This window comes from Harmonia axyridis, chromosome 3, assembly GCF_914767665.1.
Source record: "Harmonia axyridis chromosome 3, icHarAxyr1.1, whole genome shotgun sequence".
Taxonomy (NCBI): Eukaryota; Metazoa; Arthropoda; class Insecta; order Coleoptera; family Coccinellidae; genus Harmonia; species Harmonia axyridis.
Genome location: NC_059503.1, coordinates 12,534,319 through 12,548,347, shown reverse-complemented (window position 1 = coordinate 12,548,347; position 14,029 = coordinate 12,534,319). Strand labels below are relative to the sequence as shown.

Sequence of the window (14,029 nt, the reverse complement as noted above, 5' to 3'; positions counted from 1 at the left end):
ATTTGTGTCATAATCAAAAATATTCGAAGCATGCAATGAACAGAAATTATTCAGATCTTTCAACATACTTCGATTAGAAATGCTTCTTATGACTGACAAATTAAATTTTCTTTGATGAATTTGTGAGGAAATATTAAAATTCAAGAAATTTTCCTATCAATACGTAATTCCCATCGTAAAACCTGTTCTCTTTGAAAGAAAATAGCCATTTCCGTATCGCACAAAGAGAGGATCATAAATTCAAAGGGTTTTTTAAGCAAATAAAATTGGTATTTAATATTTCAACGATCGAATAGAGATTCAACGTACTCTCAATGCTATGCGTTTGTTAAATTTTCTGCCTCATATTTCCGAGGAAATCCTTAGAACAATCAAGTATTGGCGTATCACTTTGGCAACCAGCTTCCATAAAAAATTGAAAGCATTTTCATTAATTATATTGAAAGTAATATTTCTTGGTATTTATCAACTGCATTTTCCAATCTTCTTATAACATAAGCGACTATCCCTCAATTGATCAAGTCTTATTTATATTACTCATTAGAAAAACTGAAATTAAAAACTTACCTCAGGTTCATTGATGAGTTTTTCATGATGTTCATCACTGGTATCTAGCGATCTTTTGTGCACATGTACGTGTTCAAAGAGGTAGAAACCTTTCAGACTGCCAACCTGAAAATAAAATCATTGATCAATTATTGATTGAAAGCTTCGTCTTTCTGTATATGTTCTCGTCTATGTTGACAAAAAAAATCGATTTAAAAGAATTGTGTTGTTACTAGTTAGGCCCGAGAATTATTCAGAGAAGTGCACATGCCAATGGGCACAGGTACGTTAATATAACGTTGTGAAATGGTTGTGTATGTAACCACTTTCAATCAACGTACTTTGCCCATTGGGTAGAATTCAGAACAATCACATTCCGGAACCAGAACACTTCAAAACGAAAACTAATTCGATTCTCAACTGAGTGCTGAGACCCCGATTGAGAATTAACATCGGAAAAGTAGCACATGCAATCTACACGTACTAAATGGTTTGTTTTCATCGGAAATACCCTGGAATTGTAGGATGATTGAGGAATCGGTGTAAAGTAGGTCGACAAAACATTGAAATTCACGTGGAACCGGAATAACAAGCGGTTTAGGAACACTTCGAAATGGAAGGATACCCGTTCAGCGATAAATATCCTTCGATTTTCAGCGTTCGAATTGAGTTACATTCCTCGTTAACTGGTTCTTGCGGTTCGGTCGTTAGCCGAGTTGTGTGTCGGCTGGATCATTTCAATTCGACGATTTCAGGAAACGCGATATTACGTAGGATATTCCGGTCGACTGATCAAACATGGGTGGTACGTACGTAAACTATCAAAGTGAATATAATGAATTATACATTGTTAATATGGCATATATTGGATGTACCGATATTCGATGTCAAAACACATCAGTGATCAATTTCTGAGCGGTGTGTCTAGCTCAAACGAGGTTTGTAGTTTGAATAATCGAGCGGTGCAAAATGGTGAAGGAGCCGGGTTATGTCAGAGCGGTGGGACTTGACCTGTCGTTGAACCTTTTGCTTGTCGTGGTGAGTATGATGAGATAGTTTGCCATTTTAAGTGGGAATTTCCAAAATTGCCATTCTCGAAAATCCAGAATAGTTCTTGGTGAGCAGAGAGAAATATGCTGAATACATTTTCATTTCATTCAATCTATTCATACTAGAAACTTATTATGGTGAGTTTCATCGGGGTGATTTGCTCGATCAAATCATTTTTGTGTTCAATTTCAATTAATTTTTGACACTTCCATAGATTTCGAACTACAATCAACGAGTTTATTGATCAATCAAATTTTTATGAACCCCGTCGTTAGTTTCTCACAAACATATTAATGAAAAGTTGTTAAAGAATGAAACAGTTGCAAAATGTAGGATGAAATGTTCCATATTTAGGATTATTATATTATCTTCAGTAAGTGAAAAAAATTGAATAATAGTTCAGTGTCTTAAATTCAACAGAATATGTAATTGTCATTCGATCAAATCTAAGGCTAAATTTTTTCATATCGATATTGCAAAAATCGAAATCAACTCGTCTGATTATTTCAGTACATTTTTATTTTATAGATGAATTAAAGAAAAAAATCCATAATAATCCTTTCAATATCCGAATTCCCTACGAAAGAATGAGAAATTACTAAGTTTGCAATGTGGTATATTATTTCGTTTTTTAAATACAAAAATCCCGACTCCTATAAAAATATCACATTCGATTCCTATTGGTTCCGATATCTGGGTGAAATATTCAAAAATTACAAGACTATTTTAATTCCGAATTTTATGAATCATACTAAACCGTTTTGATACAAAATTGAATTGAAATAATTATTCCAAGCCAGATGTTGTTTAACTAAAAAAAGGATAATCTATATTAATTTCATCACCAATAATAGTAGTAGTTTTTCATAAGTGATATCATAAGGACATCTAATTTTTCCGAAAAAAATCTAAAAAACACATTGCTAGGTAATATTTTAACGAAAATCATGCGTGCTGGTGACAGAACTATTTCATGAGATTATAATAACTTGTTTTCAAAGGTATTGTAAATTTTGGTGCCAACAGTTGTCAAGTTCTGCCGCGGGTAAACTCGTAAAAATTGCTGATATGTGCTGTCATGCAGCTTTTCATCTATAAACCAATTGTAATTCAAAATTGAGCGTTCATGATTGGTGGAAATTGAGACGAGGGAAATAGTGAAAATACCACGCCAATTTTATTTTCGAACATATTATGAATAACAGTTATAGGGACTTTTTTGTGAGGCGACCTACGGGGATTGCGGTGTTTCATACCAAAATCACTCATAGAAATATCAGTATGGGAACTCAATGTTCCCTGCCATATGCACCATCCCCTCCATATTGGAGAGTGTTGATTTTGCTGTAGAATAGTTGGCTTTATGTCTCAAGCGGTGTCATTCTATTGAGAAATCACCATCCCTAGAGCTATCAAAAAATCATCACAACTCCAAATGTTAACGTCAAACCGTTACTTAAAATTCCTAACGGAAATTACATTAGATAGCAAAAAAGAAGGCTTTTTTCCATTCGTCTTCTCAACTCCACGCTACCGGAATCCAAACAGCAAACTTCACAAGAAAGTTGACAATTTTTTCACCCGAACAATAACGCAAAAACCCAGTCGTTCTCGACTCCTTCTAAAACTCCAGGAAGCGATAAAAAGTCGACGGGAATGTGTCAATATTTATGACAGTATATCCGTGTACAAATTCAGCCTCCCCTACTTCCCGCTTTTTACATTTTCATACCGGGAGACAAACCATCTTGCAGAAAAAACAAAGGGACCCGAATGTATTGCTCATTCCTGTGGGAAATATCTTCTCAGACTTTATCGATTGAACCCCATTTCTTGGGAGGGGGAGGGGGGCGCACTAGGAGGACATGTGCGGTCACCGAAGTGAGACATCAATCTTACGTCGTTCCCGGAATGGCTTTACTGCTATACACCCGTAAATCTCGAAACTTTCAACCCTTCAAGATGGATTAGACGCCTCTCAGTCCCTGTTTTACAACTGTTTACGACACAATGGAGGTTCCTAACTTGATCCTGAAGCGAATCATAACGAAAGGAGGAATTTAAGTGACTCGCCTTATTGTTCGTCGGGTTCTCACAGACGTTAGAGTATAATTGCGATTTTGTTAAGTTCGCCCCGGTTGTAGTTTAATGGTGGAGTTTCGGTTGAATCGTTCCTTTGGGCTCATGCATGTAATTACATGCATACCGACACGTGAAAGAGAACCGGAGAATATGTTAGGGGCCCCGAGCTCGAGGAATTTCCGGGGTTACGAAAACCTATAGCGATGGGATTAAAGTTACTTCATCGAAATAGGTTAACGAAAACTGGTTTCAATTGGGACGTTGCCTGATATATTAAAATCAAATGAATTCAGGTTTTCCATATCAATAGTATATTATTCAACGAGCGATAATGTAGGTCATAACTCACGCAGATGAAGTAATTCATCAAGTGAGTTATGACCATCACTGCAAGTTGAATACTATACTTTATCCACGACTATAACAATAAATACTAAAATACAAGAATAGAGAAAGACCTTTATTGACAAACCTTAATATTTACCAATAAACGTCAAAATTGTCGAAGAGACATTCCTCCCCTCAATAACAATAATGGAATGTTCCCTTTCGGCCAACCGAATAGAAGCACAGAAGTATAGAAGCACAGAGCCATTCATTATAGTGAGTTATTATAACTCACGTTGTTTGTTGATAGATACTATTAATTATCTATAAATGAAGAGCAATTTCAAAATATAGGCAATATCTCTATTATGTCAATGGAAAACTTATTGGTAGGTGGATCATGTATACGACTTATTTTAAGATGAATTTCTGTGATACCTTCTAGTAGAAATATTCATTTTAAAACCCTTAGAATATTCACAAAGAGAGCTTATCTCAAAAAGTACGAAAGCTTTTTTCGCATTCTAATGGACAGATTTGCATGCGGAAACGGATAGTGGGTTTTTGTCGTAGGCAATACGATATCTATTCGTGATACTTAGAACTTGTTAATGGTAGGGTGAAAAGAATTGAATTAATTCAAGATCCTGAAATATTGTTCCCTGTAAAACGTTGGAATATGGTCACCAATAATACTTGGAAATTCATGAGTTTCTTGAAGCGACGAGAGTTTCACGTTTTCGATTGATTCACAGAGAACCAAATTCTATTCTACCTAAAACGTAGGAAACGGAACAAGCACGATGCGTAACACATAATAGACCAATTGGGAAGTCCCCGGTCTACCATAGTAAAACACATTTTTTTTTGGCAAAATTCGATTTTATTATTCAACATAGTTGCCTTCGAGGGCGATACAGCGATTATAGCGATCTTCCAACTTTTCGATCCCTATTTTGTAGTACGGTTTGTCTTTTGCTTCAAAATAGTCCTCAGTTTCGGCGATATTCCTCATTGGCACTAAATTTCTTTCCAGCGAGCATTCTTTTGAGGTCTGAGAACAGGAAAAAGTCACTGGGAGCCAGATTTGGCGAACAAGATGGATGCAGAAGCAATTCGAAGCCCAATTCATGCAATTTTGCCATTGTTTTCATCGATTTGTAACACGGCGCATTGCCTTGATGAAACAGCACCTTTTTTTCTTCAAATGGGGCCGTTTTTCAACGATTTCATCTTTTAAACGATCCAATAACGTCATATTATAATCGCTGTTGATGGTCTGATCCTTTTGGAGATAATCAATGAATATTATACCATAGGCATCCCAGAATATTGATGCCATAACCTTGTCAGCTGACCGTTGTGTTTTTCCTCGTTTTGGATTCGGTTCATCGTGTGCAGTTCACTCAGCTGACTGTCGATTGCAATCCGGAGTGAAATGATGAATCCATGTTTCATCGATTGTCACATATCGACGCAAAAATCCAGGTTTATTGCATCTAAACAGATTCAAACACTGTTCAGAATGATTAACAAATTGTTGCTTTTGATCGATTGTCAGCTCGCACGGCACCCATTTTGCACATAGCATTCTCATGTACAAATATTCGTAAATGATATGATGTACACGTTGAGATGATATCTTCACAATGTCTGCTATCTCGATCAACTTCACTTTACGGTCATCCAAAATTATTTTGTGACCTTTTTTGATTTTTAATAATAATAGAAATTTATTCTCAAAAACACATTAAATATGTATAGAGAACACGTCAACAACTATAGACAATTAATTCTATTCCACTAGAATATCATAACACATTAACAAAGGAGCAATGAACGTTTAGATCTCATGTTGCAAGGAAATCTTTTCGTCGGTGACAGTATCTTTTGGGCGTTCCCCGTCTTCGGTGCTCATTTCACCACGTTTAAACTTAGCATACCAATCAATGATGATTGATTTTCTTGGTCCAGACCCCGGAAACTCTTCATCAAGCCATGATTATGCTTCAACTGTATTTTTTCCCTTCAAAAAGCAATATTTTCAATATTTTATCAGCACAGGAAATTCTTTTAACGTGTCAATCATTCCGATTCATTCAAATAGTTAATTCTCCATGCCAATCCATTCAACATCTTCGATATATCATAACTCTAAACAATTCGTTCGATCATCCGTAGTATTTGCCCTCATTAAATATGACAACAAATCATGCTCACATTATCGAATGTCATTCGAATGATACACATCCAAAACGCTGTTAAAACCATCTCGAAATCAATTTCTATAGTTCGCTAGCACATCCATGCGGGGCAGTATTTCAGATAAATATCTATAACGATAATTATAAAATATAGCCATGATGGGGAACCATTATATGCAGCTCCATTGGGATGCAATGTATCAGAATGCACAGTTCAAACTGATACATTAGCGTAATTATCGGTTTCTTTTACCTTTGATGGTACATAGGATTCATATATCTAGGGGCTTAATTACACAAACATTATCTGGTTGGTTCCACTGCTGAGTGGGTTAGTTATACAAAGTTCTCTTCTTTCAATTATCTGATTGGTAAAAAAACGCCGTTGTTTACTCTATCGAATCGCTACACTAATCTAGCGCGATCTGTGAGAGATAACCCCTAGAGTACATTTTTCTCCGTTGAAACTAGTCCCTACCTGAACGACTAATCCAACGAGAAACTTATAGGGGGATTTATTTTGGATCAGTACCAATTTCAGTGGAATCTTCACATAAATAAATTCATGTGGGAGTATTTGGGAGCTCTGAACTTGTGTTGGGAAATTTCTTGTTGAAACGGTTACAAGGCTTTATGTTTGTACATCCCCTTGAATTTCTGATTGAAACAGGTTTTATGTTTTTGGTATAATTGGATATTTTTCGACGGTTCTTGGGGAAAATATATTTAAATGAATTGACATTTCGATCGTAATTATTATGAATAGTTCCCTCCGGCCAAAAATTCTATGTAAATGGAATGCAATTATCGAAAATTACAGCGAATATTTCCCTCCTGTCAAGAATTCTATGTATCTGGAGAACAATTATCGAAAATTACAGCGATAATTGCATTGTAGGAAGCGAAATAGCACTGCGATAATTGTTCTGTTCATAGATGCATATTTTCTATGAATCTTACACAGTTCGAATCTATGCCATCTATGGAATCTATGTCACTTTGACAAGTAAACAATTTATTCGGGAAATATTCCCCCGAATTACACTCGTGCATCAAAATGACCGGATAATTTCGCATTTCAGTGTATTGTCAAGCAAAATTATCGGTAATTTTGATGCACTTGTGCAATTACTTACGACAACATTCGTGAGCCTAATTATAGGAACATTTTAACGAATAAGTTCAGATGTAACATTGGAAAAGTCAGGATACATATATGCATGGCGGATAATAGAAATTTTTGACTGTAAATTGTTTATTACCTCCAAGTAAAATATTTTTATACATTAATATAATAGAAAAATATCGGAAAACGATGAACTGAAACTCAGTTACTCCGTAAATTTTTGTTTCAGCAGATTCTTAGTGATGAAAGTTATTGAAAATAGTAAACAATGACAATCTGAGTAAAAAAATGTAATGGCTCTTCTTAGGCAGTGTAATTATGGAAAGAAATGTTCAAGAAAAAGAAAGCTATTTCAATACCCGATGGAATACTCCAGGATGAAAACGTCAATAAGAGAAACGAAACCCAAATTCAAAATACGTGAGTAGCATAATTACCTGTAGCTCAGAGTTGGAAGCCATTGAAGGCCAGACAAACAAGAACGCTAGAGGCTACTGAGATGGATTTCTGGAAGAGAGCAGCAGTAGAATCAAGAAGGAAAGAGATAACAAACGACGGGATGAAGAAAATTATGAATATAAAGCAGGGAATTATGAAGACATCCGAGATAAACCACTGATATAATTAGGACACGTTGCAAGACATGACTTAGAGATCAGCCATTGTGAATTGTAAAACGCTACTAGCGATTTTGATACAGGAGTGTTTTTAAGATATATAGAGTCTCCATGTATTCTTTATTATTATTCTTTATATGAGAATTATAAATATAATGAGCAATCAAATATTATACCCAAAATTTTAAGTTTTGAATGATGGACACTCTCAGAACATTAATAAGAGGAACGGAAACCGCCTTGTAACTGATGCATTTGTTTAGATGCCAACATCCGTCGCTCCTTGTCTGACAGTACCGTAACATAATTTGATTAATTTTGAAATTATCAATTCATGCTCCAAAAAGATTGCAATGAGATTTATTCATAAAAATTCTTTCGTGTTTCAAAAGGGTCAATGTTTTTATCAGTTTACTGATTAAGCTATTGTGAAGTTATGAGAGAAGAATTCCTGATAGAGCTTTCAACAATCAAATCAGGATTCTCCACGCCTATGGTTCGCACACAGAATCGGCTAGCTCGATTGTGATTGGTGACACTAAACTTCCATCTCTCTTGTATTCGGGATCGATCACAAATGTTTACTTTCCATTCCTTCTATTTAGATTCAAAGTAGACACCCTATATATAATCAGCACGTAATAACCGATTACATAAGTCTAATTGAAGTGATTCTCACTTGAAACGCTTCATAAACAACAATAATTAGATCTTATCAACGTTAATCTCGTTTCCACTTCAATTCATTTTCAAGGATACGTACATCTGATATAAGACATCAAGAATAAAAATCTGATTCCGAAATATTGTACAATACAATACTGTGAAATCTGACCATCACCGTTCAATTGGATTAAATCGATTCCATTTGGTTAATGGAACTTCGTTTCCTGCAACATATCTCTTTCCGACACAAATTTCATCCATTCGTGTCCCTAAAAAAAAATCCTTATCACCACTAGTGGAAAGTGCGTTTTCATTTGAATAATTGCGATGGTATCGTGACTTGGGTAGGTAGATGACGTAAATACAGTTGATTGTTCTTGAATTAGGCGGTACTTAAAGTGTTGTTATCTGTAATATCGTGTTGTTGTTTATCGGTCCTAATAAATCAAGAGAAAATCGACGTTCTTTCATTGGACTCGATGCGAAACACGAACACCAACGATTTTTCTCGTTTATAGCAGAAGAAGAAGGTCCGATAAGCTTGATAAGGCTTTGATATCAGTTATTTCGATAGGAGAGGAGAAAACAGAACATAATTTCACGGAAATGAAGGGACCTACCCTGAAGTTCCCTCAACAAAAACGATAACCAAGTTGTTGATTTGTGTTCAAAGTGGAAAGGAAAAAAGAAATATTTTCCACTGATTTATTATTGAGTAAGACCTTCTTATTATATCAATTTATTATTCAAACTGAAAGTCATCTTTATTCCAAGTTCCAAGAATGACTGTGCCAGTGATTAGAATAGCTAGAAATTCTGGATTCACATTTGACGTTGAAGGTTCAATAAGTCTGATAAGGCTTTGATATTAGTTATTTCTATAGAAGAGGAAAAAACAGAACAATATTTCAAGAAAATGAAGGGATCTACCCTGAAGTTCCCTCAACAAAAACGATAATCGAGTTGTTGACTTATGCTTCAATATGGAAAATAGGAAAGATATATTTCCCTCTGATTTATTACTAAGTAAAACCTTATTATTTCAATTCATTATTCAAACTTTAAGTCATCTTCTTTCCAAGTTCCAAAAATGACTGAGTCAGTGATTAGAATAGCTAGAAATTCTGACTTCTTCATTGACGTTTAAGGTTCAATAAGTCTGATAAGGTTTTGATATCAGTTATTTCGATGGAAGATGAGGAAACAGAACACAATTTCACGATAATGGAGGGATCTACTCTGAAGTTCCCTCAACAAAAACGATAACCAAGTTGTTGATTTGTGCTTCAATATGGAAAAGAGGAAAGATATATTTACCTCTGATTTATTACTAAGTATAACCTTCTTATTATTTCTATTCATTATTCAAACTAAAAGTAATCTTTTCTCCAAGTTCCAAGAATGACTGAGTCAGTGATTAGTATAGATAGATAGCTAGAAATTCTGGCTTCATAATTGACGTTGAGGATTCAAAAAGTTTGATAAGGCTTTGATATCAGTTATTCCGATGAAAGAAGAGAAAACAGAACACAATTTCATGATTATGCACGGATCTACCCTGAAGTTCCCTCAATAAAAACGATAACTAAATTGTTGATATGTGCTTCAATGTGGAAAGTAGAAAAGAAATATTTCCCTCTGATTTTTCACTAAGTAAAAACTTCCTATTATTTTTATTTGTTATTCAAACTCAAAGTAATATGTATTCCAAGTTCCAAGAATGACTGTGTCAGTGCTTAGAATAGCTAGAAATTCTGGCTTCATAATTGACTATTTTGGGCAATATAGACAACACAAGTTATTTTCATGTCACAAGACTATTAAATTGAATATAACGCAAACATGGGTAGGTTTAGGGTGATAGAATTCAATAACAGAATAGCAACCGATAAACGTTAATAGGCTATTTTAGGGGTAGGAAGAACAAAACGTTGAATCATCTTCCTCAAGAATGTTGGCTTCGATAAGAAATATAAAGAAATGGATCTCTTTCATTTCGTCTATGGCTATTCTTCATTTCAATCTATTATGCATTTTACGACTACTATGACAATCCGAAAATGATCCTAGGTCGGCGGAAGACATTTGAGGACATAAAATTTTCAACGTACTCAAAAATGTAGAAAAGTAATGAACGTAGACCAGCAGTAATGAATGCAGCGTTCACAAAATAAATTACCGTAAATAATAAAGTACAATTTGAGGAAATACTGGAAAGTCTTTCACTAAGTTGGTTCACATGTTGGAGTTCCTTGCAAATGAAATTTATGGATCGTAATTTCACCGGTTTAATTTCATGAAAAATGTGTCGCGTGAGGGCAGTAATAATTTTTGATTTAATTTTTGTTTTCGAGGAAGAAGTAATATTGATTTACTGCCGTTCCAACTACTCTTACTGTGGAAATAATGACAGCAACACAAAGATGAATTTACGAAACCCCGTATTTCAGAACGCATTAATCATGAAATATGTCCTCGAATGTCCTATATATGTATTGTTTACTAGAACACTTGCATTAGGGTGGCCAGCAAATTATGGACGACGTGTTTTCACTATTTATTACTGATTAGTTTGAAATATGCATTATTCAGTTTGAATACACATGCCAACACCATGAGGAACGATAAAGTCATAAATTCCAATTATAAACGTATATTCGAAAACATCAACTGGGGAAAAATCTGCTCAGGAAAGAAATTATTCGACTGGATGGAATTACATTGCAAATGAACTGATGCATAAAACGCCAATTCCGCTTTGAAACTTCTAAAAAAAATAAAAAAATGTTTCTCGTTGAATGTATAGGGTGTTTGTTTTCGAGGTATATAACTTTAAGTTGGCATTACTGTTCAAGATGGCGACCGATTTGACAGCTGTCAAGTGATTTATTCTCAGTTTGGCTTGGCAATTCGTCATGAATAGACTCACGCCTGGACAACGCTTGCAAATAGTGCAATTTCATTTCGAAAATAATGGTTCTGTGCGGAATACGTATCGCGCACTACGTCCATTTTATCTTTTTCACTTCTGGTTGAATGGCTACGTCAACAAACAAAACTGCCGCATTTGAAGTGAAGCTTATCCTCAAGTGTATGTCGAAACACCGATGCATCCAGAAAAACTGACTGTTTGGTGCGCTTTATGGGCTGGTGAAATCATTGGTCCGTACTTCTTCAAAAACGATGATGGCCAGAACGTTACAGTCAATAGTGATCGGTATAGAGCCATGATTACAAACTTTTTCATTCCTGAATTGAACAAGCATGATGTCCAGGAGCTGTGGTTCCAAAAAGACGGCGCAACATGTCACACAGCTCGTGCCGCAATCGATTTATTGAAAGACACGTTTGGTGACCGCCTAATTTCACGTTTTGGACCTGTGAATTGGCCTCCAAGATCTTGTGATTCAACATAGCTAGACTACTTTCTGTGTGGCTATGTAAAGTCATTGGTCTATGCGGATAAGCCATAAACCCTTGATTATTTGGAAGACAACATTCGCCGTGTTATTGCCGATATACGGCCACAAATGTTGGAAAAAGTCATCGAAAATTGGACGTCCAGATTGGACTACATCCGAGCCAGCCGTGGCGGTCATATGCCAGAAATCATATTTAAAATGTAATGCCAGAAGATTATTTTGCGAATAAATAAAATTCATGTCAATCGAATAATCCATCGTTGTTTTATTGCAATTTAAAGTTCTATAGCTCTAAAAAAAACACCCTTCAATATCGAAATGCTGCCTCAGGGATAATAATTTTTGAATTGTCCGTAAAGTCTAATTCAAAACAACTCGTATACATTTTTTTCCCATATTATTCGAGGTCTTACTGAAAAGGAGAGAAACACTTAAAAATATTGTTATATTGCACTTGGTTACTATTTCTGGTGATTTGGAGGCTTATGGACATATCTATACTATTACGAACTGAAAGTACCCTTACTGGAACACATTTTAATGCTATATGAATATGGAATGAGGAGTCACGTATTTTATGCAGAAAAATAAGACCAGCTATCATGGGGTTTATGACAGAATTATAAAATCTACGACGATAAACTGGGATGACATAGATAGTTATCTGCAGTCAATGACATCTTGGGAAAAATAGGATATTGTCCTGATAGCAGTGAAACTGTGACTCTTTGTGGATAGACTGAATATTTGATAATTTCAGTGAAGTCACGAAAAAGGTTATCTCCTTAATGAAACATTGTTTTCGAAATGTAAAATTAAAATATATTTTTTAAAAAAATTGAAGGGCAGCTGGTAGATATTTGTTTCACTAGGTAGCAAGGTAATTTGACTGCCGCGGCTGATAGTTCAGCCAAGGTCAGCGGGAATTTTGAAATTTTTTTTTATTTACGTATATTTTATTGGTACTTTCTATATTTTTCCATAAAAATACTTTTTTCCGTGTTTATATAGGGCTAATCCACAAATTAAAAGCAATTTCAAAATAAAGGTAACATCCCTATTCAGCCAAGGCCATTCAAAATATACTCGTTTTTTTTCGATATCAAAATCTGAAATAGTGGAAAACGCCCTTAAACGCACACTGAATTCATATCATGCGTTTCAGTGAACGATACGCCAAAACGAGACGGCCGATACTCCACGACCTACACGCTGCTTGTCCGCCCCCGATTCTAACCTCACTAATGTGCACCATAACCTCGAAAAGGAACGGTAATTCTCGCTGCATATTTCATCGAACGTACGGAGCGTCGATGAAACTTTTATTAGTCGGCGAGAGCTCGAGTTTATCCGGATTCGAAACCGCCATAAATCACCCCTGGCCATCGACAGGGGGGCGCTCTTCTATTTTGTATCCGGGGGCCCGTAGGTGAGCACCCCCCTCTCCCGACAGTCGCATATATCCCGCCCGGTGGCAGTCGAAAAGTAATATCTCGACTTCAAGAAGTTCCTATTTGTAATCACCGAGTCCGAATAAATCTTCCTTTTGAAAGTTGCCAAAATTCAATTTGGGGGCCTTAGCGAGGAAGTTTCGACTCGGACTCCGGAGCTTTTCACCCCGCACTATATTTCTCCGATAGAGTTATATGGAAAATAGATTTTTTTTCGACGCCTGTCGGGTGTGGACGAGTTAGGTACGTTGCTTGGGCGCCGATGAGAAAAGTTGACGTTGTCGCAAGATCTGAGTGGGTTAACTTTTTATCGGTATTGGTGGAGAAAACTTTTAACTTGATGTGACAATAAATTGCGGTGTTCTGAAAGGGCGCTATTATACATACATATATGTACATATATACATGTAGCAAAGCTAATTTTTCAAATACAATTCATTTTGAATTCACAAAACAGTCTATTTCATCTTTTCTAAAAGAAAAAAATAGTTGAAGATGAAATTTCATGAATAGTAAACATAGATTAATTTTTTTTCGA

The 14,029-nt window shown here is 35.5% G+C and overlaps 1 protein-coding gene across 2 annotated transcripts in view; it reads right to left on the bottom strand.

Annotated features, from left to right (window-relative positions):
* LOC123674477 (furin-like protease 2) overlaps positions 1 to 14,029 on the bottom strand; it is a 272,487-nt gene that overhangs the window by 152,963 nt on the left and 105,495 nt on the right. For both annotated transcript variants that reach the window (XM_045609359.1, XM_045609358.1), the window contains exon 3: positions 568 to 672. In XM_045609359.1, the coding sequence (XP_045465315.1) occupies positions 568 to 672 (105 nt within the window). The remainder of the gene's footprint in view (positions 1 to 567; positions 673 to 14,029) is intronic.